This window comes from Nelusetta ayraudi, unplaced genomic scaffold, assembly GCF_046127955.1.
Source record: "Nelusetta ayraudi isolate G7.1 ecotype Tasmania unplaced genomic scaffold, CSIRO-AGI_Nayr_v1 ptg000005l, whole genome shotgun sequence".
Taxonomy (NCBI): Eukaryota; Metazoa; Chordata; class Actinopteri; order Tetraodontiformes; family Monacanthidae; genus Nelusetta; species Nelusetta ayraudi.
The window spans coordinates 6,343,836-6,364,613 of NW_027466055.1; the positions used below are offsets into that span (position 1 = coordinate 6,343,836).

At 44.2% G+C, this 20,778-nt stretch overlaps 1 protein-coding gene across 1 annotated transcript; it reads right to left on the minus strand.

The window, feature by feature from the left end:
• Positions 1 to 2,382: 2,382 nt before the first annotated feature.
• Positions 2,383 to 15,636, minus strand: ube2q1 (ubiquitin-conjugating enzyme E2Q family member 1). The gene is made up of 13 exons (XM_076051399.1): positions 14,909 to 15,636; positions 14,432 to 14,536; positions 12,893 to 13,019; positions 12,613 to 12,674; positions 11,889 to 12,029; positions 10,972 to 11,056; positions 10,264 to 10,324; positions 10,072 to 10,162; positions 9,916 to 9,974; positions 9,699 to 9,747; positions 9,462 to 9,557; positions 6,592 to 6,658; positions 2,383 to 5,741 (listed from the first exon to the last, which is right to left on the minus strand). Exons 1-13 carry the CDS (start codon positions 15,065 to 15,067, stop codon positions 5,710 to 5,712), a joined length of 1,134 nt encoding a protein of 377 aa, XP_075907514.1. The 5' UTR covers positions 15,068 to 15,636; the 3' UTR covers positions 2,383 to 5,709.
• Between the last annotated feature and the right edge of the window lie 5,142 nt (positions 15,637 to 20,778).

Here is a 20,778-nt window from a genome sequence, read left to right on the forward strand (position 1 = left end):
AAGTGGAGCACCACTGATGGACATCAGTCACCCAGGACGCCGCCCCCTGCTGGACGCCACACTGCTAGCCCAGGGTTAGCGGCCAGGGACAAGAGCTTTACAGAGTGGGCATCAGTCAGTTAATTACAGAGACAGAGACGTCTCTTCCTCTCTGCTCGAAGTCTGCAAGGCTCCTGGATGGACCGTGTGCGAGGGCAGACCCGGTGTTCAGACTGGCTGGAGCTACATAATGAGGACCTCACCTCTCCAGCCGGCCCAGGGCCACACCTAAACAAGACATAAAAAAAAAAAAGGTCTGCAACGCCAGCCGTTTATCTTTTCATCAGCAGAGTGATGAGGCCCTCACTCCTCTAGCTGTTCTCATTCCTCTCCTCCAAGCTGCAGCCTGCGCCTTGATACCAGAACGAGCCTGGCAGAGGCCTTTCCAGCCACACTAGGGTATCTCAAACCGTTTGCTACACTCGCTACAGATCTGGGCTCAATTGTTCGCCATCTGCCGTGCTTCGCGTAAAAACTGATGGAAATTGATTTTGGCTATTTATCGTGAAGTTGCCGTCGGCAAGCGGAGCCGCACTTTCCCAGCAACATAATGATATCTTGGGAGCCATTATCAGAGATGGAAAAAAGTATTCACATTGTGTACTTAAGTAAAAGTACGGATACTTGTGTAAAAAAAAATATTCTGGTAAAAGTTAAAGTATTAATAATCAGTATTTATGACCTGTGAGCCATCATTAGATGATCTTTTAATAAGAATAATCTTATAATCTAATAATTATTTTTCTCTGTACTGAAAACGGGCCGAACAGCGACTCCAAAACCCAGGGACTCTACTGTACACAAGTACAGTAAAAAAGTATTTGTGCTTTGTTACTCCCTACCTTTGACCACTATGTAATGGGCTCCATGTGAGCCGGTCCAGGTCACACACCATCAGTAGCACGATTCTCCTGACAAACAGACGACCCCATTATTCATTATGCCAACCTGCAGAGAGGTGAGCTCAAATGAGCACAATGAAGACGCTGGCTGATGAGCGATCTGGCATTTAGGGATCCACGGCATGAAAACAAACACAGATTCTGTTTTTGGAAAATATTGTTTTGCTTTGATTAATAGGACAGAGGGTTTACAAACCCCATCAAGGATTCTTAATCAAGAACTCACTACTTGTGGCCCCACCTTTCTTGGCACGCACACATACTCACGTACATGAACAGCAAACTCTGATGATAAGAAATGTGTTTGCAAAAAGCTAAGGAGGATAAAATCTCTTCAACCCACTCACCCGGCCCACCACCTGTTCCAGACGCTGCCCCCCAGGAAACAGCGATAAATCACTGTCGGCCAAGATGCATAGCAGCTCTACCACCTTTATCCAACCACTCCTCGCTCCACTTTGTTCTCATGTCCACTCTGGGTAAAACAGGTACATTGGTAGAAACATTTTAAATAACCGTAAACGTGATAAGAAAGAAGCGGTTGCAATTTCTGTAACTTTTGAAGCACAAAAATCAGGAACAGCTAATAGAAACTTTCTTATTCAGTTCATTTTCATTCTCTCTTAAACATTTACATGGAATATCCATAGAATTTTTTTTTTAAAGGAGTTAATAATATATACATATTAATACTAAATTCCTGTTCTTAGTACAGAAAGTGTGTGACAAAGACACCATCTTGCTGAAACATCCAGTTTTGACCCGGAGAGAAGTGAACAACGGGGAGATGGACGGCCTGAAAACTTTCTTTCACCCGCTGTAGTTTTTTGTTCTCGCATGTTTTCAACTGGATTATATAAGATATGAGACTTCATGGTGACCGTTTTCTGCATTTCCTGTAAAGGCAGCGCGATTCTTCGATCTACACAACGCCCGGGAAGCGTACATCTGCTTTTAACTGCAACTTATCAGCTAAAAGCAACATATCGATATGAGGCACACATAAATGTCAAGAGGCCAAGTCTCTCATTTTTATGTTTGAAGTGATTGATATTCGTCGTTATTTTAGCAACACGGGAAGCTGTTTTGCGCCGGTAACTGACTGGGAAATTCGTAAGACACAAAAAGGTTAGTTGTGTCCACTCCAGACTGAGGAGCGCAGCATTAGCAGCTGAGGTTGCTAACCGTCATATGTTTGGACTAATGCCGCCATCCAGTGGAGGATACAGGAAGAACAGCATCAAGAAACCCAGGAGGTGGGCAATCTGTGACTTAAAAAAAAACCCAAAACATTTCTAGACCACAACACAACACGGGTAATTCACTCTTACCAAAGATCCAAAACTACTACTACAACGACTAAGAAATATACCGGTGTCCTCAATGAATGACAAATGTGTTTTTTCACTGCTTCAAACATTCACAACTGGCCGCAATGACACATACTTGATAAAATTCTTTATTCATAAACTTGATGCAAGTTTACAAATTATTTAACATGGTCAAAAACACCCTTGCAATGGGAGGGGAGAAAATGAAACCAAACCAAAGCATGCTAACAGTGCATAACTTTATAAACCCGGCAACTGCAGATATCTGAAGCAAGGTAAAGAAACCCAGAATCCGGCTAATTCAGACCTCAGACCCAGAGTTCTTCTTTTTCTTTTTCTTCTTCTTCTTCTTAAGACCACGGCAGCTGTTGCTCACTTCACAACAGCAAGCAAAGCACATTAGTCACGGGTTCTGCTGAAAGACGACGCTCTGCAAAATCTGGTACATTTATCGGACGTGGAGCCTCGTCGAGTGGAGCGGGCTTCTCAAGTCACAACAAGTCCCTGTGTTCGAACGGAAGCCGCGCATGGCATCGACGGCCGAACCGTATTCGTCCCCTTTTACCGATCGTACCGACGTGGCTAATCCCCCTCTCAGCCTGAGGGGGGGCGCTGCCCCCGTCGAGCAGGGAGCGGGACGTCCCTGTCCACACGTACTCGAGTTTGTCAGTCCAACTCAAAAAAGGGCGTCCAGTAAAAGTCTAGCAAAGGGCAGGGGGACAGCAACTTGTTGTTGTTTTTGTCTTGTTTTCTAAACGGCCCCCAGAGAACACATTCAGTCTTAACCTTGTGTGACGATTTTCCGAAGCAAAGCCATTTTGTACGTAGCGGAGTGTGCAGGTATGTATTCCTGAGTTTGCCTCTCCAGCGGAAGAACGGAGTGCACGGGACAAATGTGACCGGGATGATTTGGAAAGTTGGCTGTGGGACCACGACAGCGTCAAGAAAAAACAAAAACAAAAACATGCAGGCGACCATGGTCGTGTTGGGCAGGGGGATCCTCACGTGGGACGACCCCCTCGAGTCAGACAAGGTGCCAAAAAATAAAATGAAATAAAATAAACAAAAAAAAAAAAAAAAAAAGGGGGGGGGGGGTTGCAAAACCAGGAATGATTGCATGACATAGCATAACCGATAAGTGAGCTTTCTACACTGCTTTTTGGGACAATGTCTTTTTTTTCTTAAAACGGTGCAAGTAACCACACAATAGAACACCCACATCAAACATGTAACTGCAATAACTGGAATGCTTCACACAGTTTTCTGCAAAATATTCACATTACACTGAAGACCCCCCCCCCAGCGGCGGCGCTGAGGGAGGCGTACACAGGAACCGGAGAGGCGTTCTTGGGAAGAGTCGGGTCCGTTCCTGCTCCTATGGAAAATCCAAATCAGTATTTCTCAAGAGTCTCCCCCACCAACCCCCCCAAAAAAGAGAAGTATTCGGACAGCGAGTCCGAATTCCAGTCCATCTTCCCAGGTGAGGAGAAGCTGGAAGCTGTGTGGTGTTTTTTTTTGTTTAAGACTATTGCTGTGAATTTAAACTTGAGCCGTGCTTCTGAAAAACTCCGGCTGCGAGGTCGAGCAAAGGTCGTCGTAAAAGGTAAAAGGTCACGCCCCCCCCCCCCGCTCCCCAAGACCCGCCCACCGCTCAGACGGAGGCCCAACTGGCACAAAGTGCTCGGGTCACGGCCACTTGGAAAAATCTTCAGTGAACTGAAACTCCCCCCTCCAACCACCACCACCACCTCCACCCTCCACCTCCACCCGAGAGCGTCTTTGGACGCTGCATAGCCTGACTGAGGTTCATCCGGTTTGAGTTATTGGGTTGCCGATGGACCAAAACCTCTGGAATGCCAAGAAACAACCGTCTGCCGTCGCGATCAAAGAGGCGAAAGGAATGGAATGGTGCCGTCCCAGTCGACACGTCATCAGGACGACCGTGAACAATCCAAAAAAGAAAAAAAAAAGGGAGAGCGGGAGCGCGAGAGGAACAAAAATATAGTAGTCGGTAAGCGTACATAAAAACATGGTGTTCTTAGTTTCCTTCTGCAAGAGGATTCATGAAGCAACTTTTTGTCTCCGCAGCCTGAAACAGGTGTCGCAGTTCCCCCTCTGCTGTTAATACAAGTCAAGGGTGTGTGTGTTGGTGTGTTGGTGTGTTTGTGTATGTGTGTGTGTGTGTGTGTGTGTATGTATGTGTGTGCGCGCGCGCGCACGCACGTGGTCACACAAGTCTCTGCCCAGCCAAAGACCCGGACAAGGTTACATTATAAACAATTAAATCCTTTTTTTTTTTTTTGCAGAAATACAAATTTACAAGTGTACACGTGGCGTTTAAAATCAACTTCATTACAGTGTGATTAAAATCCAAACGCGCTGCCGAGCCGCACGCTGCGGGCTCCGTACAGGTTTGCTGGTTGTAATGACGATGAACGAACAAGAAGGGAGTCTGAGGGGTGGAGGGTGGAGGGGGTGGGGGGTTGGGGTGATCGTCCTGCCACCGCCTCTCCCCTTCCTCGACTCCTGGGGTTCAAACACGAGCGAGCGAGCGAGCGAGCGAGCGGGCGAGCTGGAAAGCCTCGAAGACAATTTTTATTTCACTTTTTCAGTTTTCTTTTCCCCGCCCGGAGGGAAGAGAGACATCAGCACAGAGTCCCAGAGGCCGTCTCGTGCGTTGAGAGGAGGAAAAAGGCAGCGACTGTATTCACCGCACATCGTGACCGGGAAACGATTTCCCAAGTCCTTCATGAAGCCAGTCTTCAGCCTTCAGGGGGAGCGAGAGAGCGTCCGTCTGTGTCTGTCTGTCTGTCTCTCTGTCTGTCTGTCTGTCCGGCTGTTCAGCTGGCTGGAGTGTCAGGACTGATCAAATAACAGCGCAGATTAATCGGGAGCCTCGGCTGAATCCAAAAAAAAAAAAGGAAAAAAAACACAAAAAGAAAAAAGGTCGACTTCCAAAGTTCTTGAGGTCGCTTCAGTTTCCAGGAGGGTCACACTGGGGTGGAGTTGGGGGGGGGGGGGGGGGGGGGGGGGGGGCACGAGATTGCGAGAGAAAGCCGAGTGATAAATATCTGGCGGGGTGGGTGGGTGGTGGGGGTGGGGTGATGCGAAAAGCTCGGCAGCTTGCGCGTCGACTTCGGTGGGGGCGCGAGTGTCTTCCGAGAGATCGTGTGCTGTAGCGTCTGGGCGGGTGGTCCCCGAACGAGGAGGTGGGTTCGTCCAAAGTAGGTTGGAAACTCTTGCATGAAGAGGAACGATGGGGGAAAAAAAAAAAAAAAAAAAAATCAAAGGGACTTAGGAGAAATACTTTGCAAGGGGGTAATTTTTAAAAAAAAAAAAAAAAAAAAAAAAAGAGAAGAGGGGTGGAGGTTGGTGGAGGAGGAGGGTGGAGATAACTCAAAGACGTGGTCCCAACGCAGGAAAGGCAGGTGTCAGTTTTAGCCGTCCTCCTTGGGGGGGGTGTACCAGCCTGGGGAGGGGAGGGGGCGCAAACAGACAAGAATGAACAAAGACTAAAACACAACGTGTGTGTGTGTGTGTGTGTGTGTGTGTGTGTGCGCAATGCAACAAAAAACAACCACTACTCTATACTTGGACTACCAGTCAAAAGTTTGGACCCACCCTATGAATTTAATGTCTTTTCTTTCATTCTCATGACTATTGACACTGCAGTTTCTCACTGAAGGCATCAAAACTACGTACGAACACACATGGAATTACGCAGGAAACAATGAAAGTGTAAAATAATGGGAACACCGAACCTTCGAAAAAAAACCTCTCAAATACGGCTGGAAGGTTTTGATGCTCTCATGAGGTGGTTTTACAGATGTATCGATGTAGAGGAATATCTCTGAGGTGTCATGGAATCACTTTCATCGCATTTACACGTCACCACACGTGACGTGCGCATAAGCTTTCCATTGAAGCTCATGCGCTTCAATGGAAACAACTGCAAATCGCAATTGCACTTTGTCGAAACTTTAGGAATATTGCTTTTATTTTGCGAAAAACTGTAATGGAGACACAGCTACCGACGCTGGTGTAAATTCCATCCAAGCTATGACAGAGTTGATGGAGGCAGGTCCAATGATTGCTGCTCCATTATCTCTGTCACAGCAACATAATCCCAGACTGAGCAGGACGCTGCGGATGACTTGCGCGCTTCGCACAAACACAATAAAACCCAGCGCTAATTATGCTCCGTTTGACGGATTTTATTATTTTTGTGCGTGTGTGTGTGTTTGGGGGGGGGGGGGGGGGCTGTCAGCAAACAAGGTCAGTGATGCACTGTGTGCGAAAGCGGAGGCTACAACACTCACCATTCTTTTCGTGGATCTGAACGAGGGATTTGTAAGACTGCTGTGCTCGGGCAAGATTGTACTGGTTCTGCACAGAAACAAGAAGGACAATGGAGTCAATCTGAGAGAATGAAGGAAGTCACGAATGACTGCAGAGGATGAGACGGCAAGAACGAGTGGATCCGGCAGCCTCAGGTCTGGAAGAGAAGCAGATGCTTGGTCCAAGATAATGGAGACTTTTTTTTTTTTTTGGTTTCTTTTTTTTTTTAAATAATAAAAACTGCTTTTGCATAAATCTGAGGGATTATTCTTTGAAAGCAGCGTTACTCCTGGTTTAAAAGGCACATCGTATTCCACCTCTTACACACACATATCCATACTTTAATGCTCGGTGTAAAGCCTATTAACGAACGTTTATGCAAAGACAATGATGACAATCTGATGCAGGGTTCACAGCCATGGCTGAGAAATTCGACTCAGCTGGTCTTTGCCACATCTGTCTGACAATGATAGTATAGTGTAGTATTATTATATATTAATCCAAACATTTTTCAACCACTATATTTACAACACACACACACACACACACAAACAAACAGAAAGTCACAGTGAAAATGAAAATAAAATCGCAGCAGCGGTCCAATCCGGCCTCAACACGACCTGACAACGCACGTTTGACAGCAATTTCAAAGTTAAAGTCTGTCCACTCTGCATTATTGGGGCCCATGTGGTCACAGAGCGTCAAGACTGGAAGGGACGTCGTGGCGACGCACTGTGCAGGTGTTTTCCGCGGCACCTTCCGTCCAAACACCGCGTCAGCACGGAAACGGCTCGGCTGTTTGCTCGCGACGACGTCGACCCAGCAGAGACCCTCGTGAAGAGGCCCGGCTGGATGCAGGCGCTCCGTCTGTCTGTCGCTGACAAGGACGGTGACTAAGACGAGTGACTGTGCGCGGCTCCCAGCCGCCGACAGGCTTGGCACTTCCTGTTGGAAGTGGAGGAGGGCTGATACCAGAGTCCCCTGCAGAGGACAAGCGGCGTCATCTGTGCAAACTCTGCCTATCTACGGATGTCGAGGTGAGTCAAGTTGTAACAAGAATGTAGAAATCCAACTGTTTATAGGAGGTAAATATCTTCTTTTTCCTTCTTACTCTAGAAATGTTTCATTTGATTTCTATTTATTTTAAATTAATATAATTGCCCTTCTCTCTGTGAAGCCCTCTCTTTGCACTATATTGTTGCTGTAATAATGCAAATTTCCCCAATGCCAGATTAATAAAGGCTTTCTATTCTATATGATTCTATTCTGAAACAACCCTGACTTTTGCCAGAGAGTCGTTCCACAATCAACACAATATCAACAAAGCATTGTGCGCATTTCATTTTGTACCAGGAACCCGCTTCTATTGTCGGTAACCTGGAACCCAGGAATGAGGAAACTTCCTTCACTGCCTTGCTCCACTTTCAGGAAGCGCTCACTGAAAGACGCAGCTCTGGAAAAGTCGACCCACACGCACTCCTCCAGGTTAGAAATCACACACACAACCACCTCAGATCAGGGCTCAGCAACCTTCTTGAACCTGAGAGCTGTTTTTCTGAAATCATTTTTTTTCACTTAGCCTTTAGTTACACTACCAGGCAAAAGTTTGAATGAATTTAATGAATTTACGACCACTACTGTGTACTTTATACACCACCACTCAAAAGTTTGGACTGTTTTCTCACTGAAGGCATCAAAACTACGTATGAACACACAAGGAATTATGGAGGAAACAATAAAAGTGTAAAATAACTGAAACACGTTTTACATTTAAATTTTTCAAAATTGCATATCTGGAGTCATTGAATGTGTTTTTCTTTGCTGCATAATCACATATATTTGATGTCGTCAGTATCTATCTACAGTGTAGAAAGTTGTAGAGACTTAAGAAAAAAAATAAAAGAAAGAAAAAGATTGCATGAGAAGGTGTCCAAACTTTTGACTGGTAGTGTGCATAATTGATCACGTGATGCTGCTCAGCCGCACTCCAAGATCTGAAAATACACTTAATATGGGGCCTGTGAAACGCAGCATCCATCGTGCAAATAGCGACTCTGTCAAATATGGAATTATACAGGAAAACAGCCATTTACTGTCTGTCTGCATCTCCGCCGCGTGGCAGACGAGTTCTCCCTCGTGGCGGGTGAATGAAACCCAGACCCCGGTGTGCGTCTCAGACAATGTAATGGCCACTATTACCTCCATCACCCCTTCATTAGCGCACGGCAAGACTTCATTCACGCCGAGTCTTATTGGAAACGCCGAACAGAGCGGCGAGGACTTCGGCGTGTTGGGATTTTCCGGGTTTTCCTGCCTCGACCGACGTCGCCCACGAGGGCTCTGACCTCCAGGCAACCGTTTGCCTACCACTGCAACTCTCCCGATGACTCGTGTACTTGCTCGAGGTTGTGAAATCGACTGGCCTTGGGGCTCATTGAACTAGTGGCTGCCCGTCTCCCGACCTGTCCTTCAAGCGTCTGAGACAAGTTGTTCGGGTTGCGGCAGACATATTTAATCTACGACTTGGAATTTAAAACTGACCAACAGTGTGTAATGGGAAAAAAAATAAACACAATATGAACATCTCAACGGTGATGTGATCCATCATGCATGCCTTTGCAACCACACATATTAACATATTAATGATTAAATGCGCAACTGACGAAGAAAGAAAAAAATAAATATGTGCATAAAAACAAAAGAGCCATGACGAGAGTCTTTGGTTGCAGACAGAGACAAGGGAATAACACACACTTTTGCAACTACTGTAGTGTGAGGCTGCACAGGCCACATCATGTGACACCCCCCCCCCCTCCCCCTTTAAAAAAAGAAAAAAAAAAGAAAAACTTACTTTATTGGCTCCAAACTGCACTCTGGCTTTTCCTTTAACTAATGTGGCATTGATCTGCATGATGACAGACTCAATGGAATAGGCACTGCTCCAACCCTGCAAGCAGCAAAACCAGTGTCATTTGCATTCGTGCACACTTCATTAGAAAAAAAAAAAAAAAAAACACAAAAAGGGCCCGGCCATATGCGGTGGGAGCTGGTCTGTATTTTTGGTTTGCCAGGTGTGTCGTGCCTGTACCTGTTTGGTGAGAAGCTCCATGCACAGGGCGCCTCCACCGAGAACGTAACTGCAGGGAGGACAAAACTGGGCGTCAGAGGTTTTGCGTGGGAGTCGAGAAATAAGTTTGGTTCAAAAGTGAGATAAATTAGCGTTTTTTTCCCCCCATTTGCTTGGTTCGTCCACCGACTCAAACCCTCCGATGGAAAGCGGCTGCGAGGCGACGTGACCAACTCACCCTCCAGAGAGCACGGGCGAGACCACCCGGACGAACGGCGGGTCAAACGGGAAGTTATCCTGCAACACAAACCAGCAACGTGGTTCAATGGTTTGTTTTTCACCTTCAAACAGCTCAACTGTGTCTGACTTCAGTCGATGCGAGAGAGGCACTCACTTTATAGGAGAAGTTTAGTAAAATGTAATCCATTCCTTCCTTCTCCTTGAGGACTTGTAAGTCACTGTGCAGAGGACTGTCTGGATCCACCCTGTTGTTCAAACAGTGATGAGTTCGGACTGCGCTCACGGCAACAGAAGTGGAAAACGTGCAATGCAAACCGGGTTAAAAAAAAAATAAAAAAAGACTTACGTCCTTATTTTGACGTGCCATTCATAGAGGCTGTCGTTGACAAGCTCAACAGAGTAGATGCCTGGGTGGGAAATAAAGACATTTGTTTATGCGGGGTCTTCTGACCGCGGCTCGAGTGCCCACTCTGGCAGCACCATGATAGAAAGACACATGCAGTAGAAAAAGATACATCAAAATAATGCCTTTTAGTTTTTGGTTTACCGATACATTTACTGGATACATTTTTAGATATATTGCGGTGCGAGCGGTCATCTAAACAGGCTATATATCTATACAGAAAACCGACTATGTTTGGAAAAAAAATAGACACTACCCGTCAAAAGTTTGGACACACCCGATAACACACCCTTTTCTTTCATTGTCATGACTGCTGATGTTGCAGTTTCTCACTGAAGGCATCAAAGCCACGCATGAACACACACGGAAGGATGTAGGAAACAAAAGTGTAAAATAACTCCACCGCGTTTTATATTCAAATTCTTCAAAAACAGCCACCTTTCATAAAAAAGCCTTTTTAGAGTTATTGAACGTGTTTTTCTTTGCTGTCTGCAGTCAAGAAAGCTGTAAAAAATAAAAAAATAAAAAAAAACCTTTGGCTGGTTGTGCATATGTTCATGTTCACAAATTTGTTTGCGATATCATTTTGTGTGTGTGTGGGAGAAACTCATGTGGTGTGTGCACCCAGTGCATGTGTGTGTGCATGTGTACCTGTCTTGTAACTCTGAGACCTGTAGATCTCTCTGAGCTCCTTCATTAGGCGGTCAGAGGCTTGAACCGAACCAGAAACAGCTCCCTGCAGGGGGAAGAGGGAGAGAAAAAAAAAAACACACACACACAAAGCATAAGTTTGACGGTGAAGGCAGATGTGAAGGGTGCTTTGCATTTCTTGCCGAGGAGGATAGGACTGTCATCCATGCTTAATGTGGGCCAAGATCAAAAGGAAAGCTTTAGTCTTGGGCGTGTTGGTATTAATGTGAGAGCACCCCTGGAGACAGGGCTTCAGCAAAAGTTCCAAATATATTTCAAGACAAAATAGGAGCATGTGAAGCGAAGCAGGCAGCAGCGCTTCCGTGCTCACAAACACGGGCTAAAGGAGTCACTGTGAGGTACGAACTGAATTGCAACAGCCACTGGTGTGAAGTAAGTCACTGGTTCTCAAACCTTTGCACCCACATATACGCATGAACGTTTTTTATTGAGCTATCTGCTCCATATTCCATATTATCTCAATATATTGAATCAATTTAAACATGTATCATCACTCAAGCATGAAAATATGAGTGCAAACTCAACACTCATGTTGTGTTACATTGAAGAAATAACATAACATAACCACCTGAAACATACACGCACTCACACACATGTACTACTATGAACATCTGTTTTCAGTTGTTCACATGGGATCGTTCAAGAGAAAGAAGCCCTGCTGTACATCTCGTTTAGAACCTTCACACCATATTTCCATTTATGAAAGTTCTTCAGGCCCTTGGGGTCCTGCTTTGGAAACATTATTGCTTTTGCACATCACTAAAATCGAATCACTTGTCCACAACCAACGACACAAATGCAAAGTTATACGGCAGATATTCTTCAGCGCGATGAGCACCGCATGACTGGCGACTTACATTTAAGTGGTCCTGCCTCTGGTTCTTGCGGATCTTCTCCAGAATGGCCAGGTTCTCCTTCTCGATGCCGTCGTCCTCAGATTTCTTCCCGTCCACAGGCTCCTCTTCTTTCATTTCATAGTGGTCCAGGTCCTCGATGTCCTGTCGTTACAAACTTAATGTTTCATAAACTCAATTTTCCGGGTAAAATAAGTAATAAATTAAAACGGGGACGAACACACTTGGAGAAACTTCCTCCCCCAGAGTCGCAAACACTCAGAAGCACAGCGGCCCTAGTCACTTCTCTTTCCCTAAAACTCGTATGAATAATTTTTTTTATGATAAATTTGAAATTTATTTTATTTTCTTTGCATTTACAGATTTGCAGCTACATGCAGCAACTCATGAGAATACGGTCTGATCTAAATCTGTGGCAACCGTCCCAGGATTTTTTATTTATTTATTTTTTAACATTTTCACTCTAGAAGAAACCGAACACGAGGGTGACAAACACGCTCACACACAAACGCAACAAAAAAAAACACATCAGATGGACCATTTCCACATTCACCTTACAATATTCTCTGCCATGACATAAACCTGCCTTGCATTCAGTACCAACAGCATAAACATTCTCCTGCTGCGATCCAAAAATGGGAAGAAAACACAGCAGGCGGCGGGCAAGCAGGCAGCACTCCCCCTATTCAGAACAGTGTGTTAGGTGTGTGGATCGAAGATGAATTACCTCTCCCATCTCTTCCTCCTCCTCCTCTTCAGATGTGACCTCCTCTGTCCCGTGCTGGAGACAAACCACAAACACCCTACTAAATCAAGCTGTGAAAACACCTTTTATTGACCGTGCGTCCGGCGGCTCTACTGCTGGGCTAAAACAATAACTTTGTAAAAAAAAAAAAAACTAACACCGTCTCCAATGCACTTCATGCAGGTTTCTAATTAAAAGTCTCCTGTACAGCACCAAAAACACAGTCAGTAACTATCTGGTACCAAGAGTGGACTAAAGAGGCTTGCCTTTCGGTCTTGTCCTACGGGTCCCGCAGGAAGTGGTTGGTCCAACATTTCCACATCTGGATGCTGGGGGAGGTTGTAGAGCCGGCAGAGATCACAGATGAGTTTCTTCAGCTGCTGTAAAAGCTACAAAAAGAAAAAGATGGAAAAGATTGGGTCAAAGGAGAACTTTCAATGCTGCCGGTACAGCGAGAAAGGTCAGAGGCATGACAGACGCCAACTTTGTCATGAACGAGATTTCCTCAATTCCTCAAGGCGAGCCGCCCAAATGAGGAATATGCAAGTGGAGCAGAACAATATTAGCAGCACACACACTGCTGGAATGCCGGCAATTTGAATGGCAACTGTGGATCACGAAAAAAAACAAAAAAATACCCAAAACCCTAAAACTAAAACGAATGCAAGATAGGCTTGGATGCCTCACGCTCGTCAATTTCATAGCAACACTCACTTACGAAAAAGAAAAGCAGGCAAACGAAGTCCCAAACTATACTGGCAAGCGAGTTCCACGCCAGCAAACGCAGTGCATCGATACAGTACAGTGTTGCAAGACTTTATTCCACTGGAATGTCAAGTTTGTTTTTGACCTCGCTGACAGCACTGCCCACTTCAGTGTGACGGCAGAGAGAGAGAGAAACAAAAGCGGACGGCATTCAGACAAAAATGTATATTCTGTCTGTGCCCTTCAAACAGAGCGCCGAGGCGACCGAGGGTGACACACCACCTCGGAAATGACATAAGAATCCGCCAGACAGGTTGACACGGAGGCCGTCCCAATAATCGAATAACACAACCAGTTGGTCAACTCAACTCCCATTCCTGGAGATGCGAGTTGCATATGCAGATCCAGTTCTTTAAGGTAAAGAGTGACGCACATTAATTAAGCACACACAAAATGGCCGCTTATCCATCAGACGCCACTAGAACTCGTATTACAATGGACAGGATGAAAATAGCAAAACAAAACAAAACAAAATCTCTCAAAACAGACAACACAGCGGCCAGTTAACTGCAGGACATCCATGACAAAGGCCTGCTCCGAGTCAAATGATTAGCAATTAAATCACTATTCAAATGAGTGGATGGGGGGGACAACAGAACAGTTTGGCACCCTGCGTATCTGCTAACTAATCAGGCAGGCCGAGGGGAGCAGGCAGGTACAACTGCACAGCTATCCTGAGAAAATGCAAGAGGGAGCCAGGTTAAGACATGCCGGGCAAGGAAACCAGTCAAGTCACATAGTGAGCGCAGTCCTTTCATTCACCCAAAGAGCACATATGCCAGTTACGTTGAGAAATCACCTTGAAAGAGTTTTATTTAGCGTCCAACTTTACAGCAGCATCACAAGACAGCAAACGTATAACGCTCGGCAGCAAAATGTGGATTTCCTCGAGCCCTATCTCGATATGAGCATGGCATTTTGTGTCATTTCTCCCTCTGCAACAACGGGATATCACTTAAGTGTAAAGCAGTTTTTGGCGTTGTTGTTGTTTTTCTTAAAGGAAAGAAGAGAGTGAGAGTGAGAGATGCGACGTTACCAGAGTGCTGCCTTTTCTCACATCTTCCAGTCTCTCCAAAACTTGTGCCAGGCTGGGGTCATCAGAGTCCACAAACCATATCGGCGGCGTGGATGGATAAGATTCCTGTAGTCCGCGCAAGACAGAGAGAGAAAAAAAGACACGGTTAAATAAGCACGAATGACTGAAGTGCGTGAATGTCGCACTGGGGTTTATCGCACTGGGCATATGAGCTCTGACGACGTTAGCATTCAGCTGGCTTTAGCGTTTCAAATTAAATGTGGTATGCTCAAACCGGATACATTTTCCGGTACTGCGTATTAGTTGCCAACATTACAAGCAAAAATATGACAAATATGGGCCTTCGTATTTGGAGATCGTAAAGCCGTCGAGTCAAGTCTGCTACCAAAATAGTAAGGGTTCTAGTTTGTCGGCTAGCGAGCTTGTTAGCCTGGGGGAAAGGGAGGAGGAACCCCGGCACTGTTTTTGTCGCCTTACCGTAATATTACAGTGGATAATGAGCAGCTTTTCCCCAGTTACATTAAACTGACAGCTTAGCTCGTCGGGCTTCCAGTCGATGATCCTGAAACGCTCGTGGTTTGGGTCAAAAATGGACTCCAAAAACTTCAGTTCGGCCTTCAGACCCGACACCGACATCTTCCACGCATCTCCGGCCGGGCCGCTGGGAAGGGGGAGAAGTCGGGGCTTAGCCTTGAAGCGAGCTAGAGCCACAACGCAAATCTAAAGGGAAAAAAAGGTTGCTCTTGAAAAGTGTCAAATATACAGCAAATAATCCAAGTAGCTGAGGCTGTATATTCACAATAAGCTATGGGCGGCGTCCTGTTAAAATGTCCCACAGCAGCCCGGAAAGATGTTAATAGTGAACCAGCTCACAAGAGTGAGCTAGCTAACTAGCGGTTAGCTGCTGAAAACAGCGCAGCGCTGAGAAAAGAGGCTAGCAGGCTAGTTAGCGCAGCAACTCCGTTGTTGTTGTCTTTCCGTCTATTGTTGTTGTCTGCCAGTGCTAACAACAGCTTTAAGGCTCCCGTGGAGTTCCGCCTCCTTCTCACAGTCCCTTCGGACGGTTCCCCTTTTTGTTACTTGACCGGGGGAAAATCACACCACCTCCACGTTCTGTACTTATATTCCGCGGAAGGAACGGTGTTTTTCATCCCGGTGTACAACAGTATAGCTGGCCTCTTGTGGGGTTTAAAGATGGCGTTGTGCGATTTAACCCGTTCCCGCAGAATCCCAGCATTCAGCGCGTCTCCAATTATTGTATGATTTAAAAAAAAAAAAAAAATTATAATGGGAAATCCATAAATTGGCTATTCTGTGTGTAAGTTTTGTGAACAGATGTTTTCGTGATTTGCTTTTCGACGTTCAAATAGAAGAATCCATTGATCACGCACAACAGATTCTTTGAACTTTTTTTATTTTTATTTTTATTATTTTTTTTAACTTAACATTTTGCTCCTTATAGTGTTTATTGGGGGTTGTTATGCATGTTTGTTTTTAATCATACAACATTTACTGCTCAATGGGGGAAAAAATGAAAATGTGTTGACTGGTTCGGTTGGAACATGGTGAAATACCACCAAAACCCCATCAGCATAACAGGCCCAGTTCAACCCCTCCTTTGTTTCAAAGGTTTAGCTTTAACTGTTCACTAATTAAAAAAAATAATACTAAAAAAATACTGTTGGTTGAAATCTCATTGTGTTATGTACATGGCGACGTGCTGACCAGATGTTATCCAACAAGTGAGCTTTTCCAAAAGTAAACTTTTTTTTAACTTTGTCCCTCTAAAATTAAAAAGCTGAAGTTCATAAACAATGTGGGGAAAAGGTTCGGTTAGAACCAAACTATAGCTACAGTAAAGGTTGGGCGCTTAGCGTTGCCCCCCCAAAAAGCACTTGTCATGTGACCATCAACAACTGACAACAACACTAAATTTCAAGTTATAAAGACAATGCATAAACAGCTATGTTAAAATGTCACTAGCAAACCAGACATTTTTTTCTTCTGGAATAAAAGCTCGGCAATTTGATTAAAAAATGGCTCGCATCATTCACGAAAATCACATTGTTTACTTAGACTGAAAATTTCCCCTGTTAGAAATCAACGTTCGAACAGAGCGCGTTTGCGTGTATTGTTGTTAACGCACCGCTAGAGGGGAGTGTTTCTACGAGAATCGAGCAAATCGAGTCGAGGCTTTCGAGTAGAGCGATAAGCGGGCACCGTTAAGGTAGTTAAAACTACCACCCCGAGATTCTTCCGTAAATATTTTTGCTTATATGCCGTTCATTTTGATGATCAAAACACATCAATTGAAAGTCTTCTTTAACATCAACACCAGGGATTGATTGGGTACCTCACTGCAAAGGCGAATGTATGTAAAATGCATTAAAATGCACGTGGAACCAAAGGTTGAGAGGAGAGGTCATAAAGCCTCAGGACGATTGCAGACACAACTGTTGTGTTTTTGCATTCATGTGTTGCAAATGATGCTACAAACATATCTCACCAAACTGCAGGCATGCTGGCATACTTTCACAATCTGAGACACAGTCAATACCTGAAGTAGGGCACAGAGCCTTGATGAGATGCTTTACAAAGTTTTGGAATTCATTTAGACAAATAGTGTATGTTCTGCAGTGTCTGGAGGAATGAATAATAATTAAAAAAAAAAAAAAAAAACTAATAATGTCAGGAGAGATTTGGAAGAAGCTTGCTGGCCCGGAACAGCACTACACTGTAACTTTTCACCATGGCGCTACCATGGAGTGTCTATTTGTGCAGGGACAACATTGCCTCTTGTTCTTTTTAATAATCTAAAATCACTTAAACCAGTGTTAATCATGTCATCAGAGGTTTAGCATAAAGAAAATTGAAAAAAATGAGTACGATAGAATCTCCCTCAGTTGTGTTACTCAATAAGGCTGCAGTTTGCAAACATATTGATCCATCACTCTAAGTGTCATATGAAATTGTATGCGTGGTTGACCTTTTTATATTTATACCTGGTACTTGGCACAACTTCTATATTCCCCTTTTAATCTCATTCACTTTTCCTGAGGTCGTTGGCTGTGCATTATGTTCAGGGTCTTTGTTAATGTTATGGTGTCTCAGAAAAAGGTCATGGTTCCAGTCTGGCAAACACAGGGAGAGGTGTAGATGAGGGTGGAGGTAGCTTGCTATTTGAATGAGAGGGCAGTAAAATATTTCCCCACTAACCTTTTCTGTCTGTCACAAGCACTTGGTGTTTGGACTGATGAGTGGTGGCAGGCGGCTGCCTCTGTACATGGACTCCTGTTTCTGCAATGAGTAATGGCCACATGTGTGGCCGCCACACCACATTTGTTTATTTGCTTAAAGCTTACGTAACTGTGCACTGATGTTGTTCATTTTATTTATTTCACTGGTGCAAAAAAAAAAAAATTGATGAAGCTCATTTTATAAGTGTTGGCAGCAAGGGAATAATAAAAATTGATTAGATTTTTAAAGTTACTGTTCAGTTTTTGTATAAAAAAATAAAAATAAACGACTGCAGCCTAGAGATTATTGATTTCACACTCAGCGCCGCCTTGAATTTGACGCTCCTTTTGAAACCTTCTTTTGCACTGCAGTATTTTTTTCTTATACATGTAGTGGACAAATGATAATAAAAGTCATATGTCTATCTATCTTATCTTTTTTTTTTTATCTTATTTATTTACTTATTTATTTATTTATTATCTTATTTTTTTAAAGCATTTTTGCAACCATTTTTGGCAGTCCCTGCTGCCCAAACAATATCAGGTATCTTTATATCCATCGTTATATTCAGTCAATGGATAAAACAAAGTGTCCTGGAGAGCTCTATCACTGGGGGCTCTGATATGTCTCAAACCTAAGTCACAACGATCCGATTCATTCTTTCATCGAGACTGTACGTTCTTTTAATTTTCTATTTCCGAACAATGTGGGAGGCCCAACAAAGCATTTCATCTGGGTAGTTTTGTGCAGGAGGGTGTGAACAGAGAGCAAAATAGGCTGTTTTCTGAAGATGTAAAAAAAAAATATGTTCCATAGTGGATCTTTCTCAGCTATTCTCAGCCTTTCCAATTAGTACCACACCTATCAGCACATATCACCCTTCCACTGACTCTAAGCAATTTGCCTTCTTAGTCGCCGGTTGAATCAATTAGTCCACATTGTTGTTGTTGGTCATTAGTTCACATTGATTGCTCACTGAGGACAGTGTGCTGAGGGTCTCGCCCGCCAACGCATGCCTTCAGTTAGGGTGTCATGTTAATGGAGACAGCGGTCGTATTACAGAATACCCGTAAAAGCAATTAACCCTTCCAACATGAATTTTGTTGCGTCATCAAAAACAACCACCTGCAGAGTGACTCTGTACCCCCACATATACATACCACGACCCCATGGTTATCAACAGAAGTTGATCGAATATTTTATTTTGCACAGTGGATAAATAATCACATTGCAAAGAGAATTAGACTGTACCGCAAGGGACGTTGTGGTTGTGTATCTTGTTGATTGTGCCAAGTGTGACATCTCTCTCTAATGAAGGAGACATGCAAATGAAGGTGAGGCGATGGACCGTAAAGAAACGGATCGTAAAGCCCTCCGCTAGAATAGTGTTTCAACTGCGCATTTAGGGCCGACTGTGTTCTGTCACAACAAAACATCATGTATACGTCTGTTTCGTTTTGTCTTTTCTCAGAGCCTGGAAGGAGTCAAAGGAAACTGGCACATTCAGAAGGTCTTGAACTACTGTCTCTCAACCATGTTTAATGGTTGAGTGGCAGTGAGGGTAGTTTGTCACGGTGGGTCTGTGTACGCACTAATAAAGAGGCAGATTGCTGTTGTCCTCTGTGATTCATCCGGCTCCTGCGCCTTCCATCTGCCCAGCCTCAAAAGCTAATTAAAGCCCCGCCTTAGCCCTGCATTCCATCCCAGACAGCAGGAGCAAATCACTGGCTGTCATTTACAACCCTTTTGATTTTTTTTTTTTACTTCACTATGGAACCACAACAGCACTGACATCAGGAAAAAGTGCAACACGTTTTATTTTCCCACCCCATTAAATGAATTAAGTCTAATTTGAACAACATTCTATTGCTTTCTCCTTTGTTACTGTATGTGACTAAAGAATGTGCATTACCTTCATTTACTATTTCCAACATCCCGGCTTGTCTTGTCTGGGTCCAAGTAAGATGTTGGAAAGTAAATAATACAATCTGATGTCTCCAATGTTCAGTTAACAAGCCCTTTAGAGGAAGGAAACACATGAAAAATTTTGAATTGTGTTTACATTTGTTTTTTGCTGCCTAAAGCCATTCCTCAAACACCCTTCAAATGCTGACTCACCGCATCCTGCCGGGCCATTTGTCACACGAGACTGCACCATTCCCAACAAGGGAGAGCAGCATCAGACATCTTGGCTTCAGGGGCTCCATTAAGATGACACACAACCGCAACCTCATGTGGGGCTTCTAAAAATCTTGTAGGGGTGAAGTACACAACTTAATACGGGAGCTGTCATATGTCGATCTACATGTGCCCGAGTGGGATGCATCCAAATATTTTTAAATGTCGTATGCATCTAAGTTGTCTGTTCTCCAGTCAAAAGGCTGGTTTAAAATCTAATAATTAATATACCAGTAAAGTATATATATTTTTGTAAATGATGTGATGGAAAGGTGGCAAGAACAAAACCATATGCATGCCTACTACTATCTCGTACGCCACATCAAATGTCTGAGCAAAGACACAGCAACCGACTATCAAGAAACGTGTTTGCTCAGTCTAAACAGGCACCGCCCTTGTATTGTAAAAGGAGGTCTGGCGCCAGATATGTGAAAGCCAAGAACAAAACACATTATTGTATCCAATCTGATGATAATAGCTTCTCAGATTTCCAGCAGGATTAAGCCGGCCACCACCTGAGCCCACTTGAGCCAGACCGAAAAGATGTTGCTGCCAATTCTTCATGAAAATGTCCATCAGAGATGCAACTACAGTCAGTTCTATGACCCCGCCTGCAGGGCAGATGAGTCCAGACCACAAGAGAAAGCAGATTAAAAGCTGGATCTGATACAATGAGACACAGTGTATTCCATACAAAGCCAAGTAAGAGAAATCATGTTGAGCCCAACTGTTGTTCGCCCATTAAAATCTGCAAAAACATCAAAGTTGCTCTCACATGTTTCCATTTGGTTGATCAAAGGTTTCCCCCATGAGTCAGAAACTCACTCGGAATTGTTGCAAATGACATAAATGTGTCAGGTGAAGGCAAATATGCAGATCTCTTTTTCTTTCTTCTTCTTCTTCTTCTTTTTTTTTTTTTTTTACATCATTAT

What these genes read in the sequence shown, in the direction of transcription:
- ube2q1 (XM_076051399.1), bottom strand. Translation starts at nt 15,067, where the DNA reads ATGTCGGTGTCGGGTCTGAAGGCCGAACTGAAGTTTTTGGAGTCCATT. An exon ending in TGGAGCTTCTCACCAAACAG is followed by an intron (nt 9,558 to 9,698) that starts GTACAGGCACGA and finishes TGCTGCTTGCAG; the next exon opens with GGTTGGAGCAGTGCCTATTC. An exon ending in TGCAGTTTGGAGCCAATAAA is followed by an intron (nt 6,659 to 9,461) that starts GTAAGTTTTTCT and finishes GTTTCTGTGCAG; the next exon opens with AACCAGTACAATCTTGCCCG.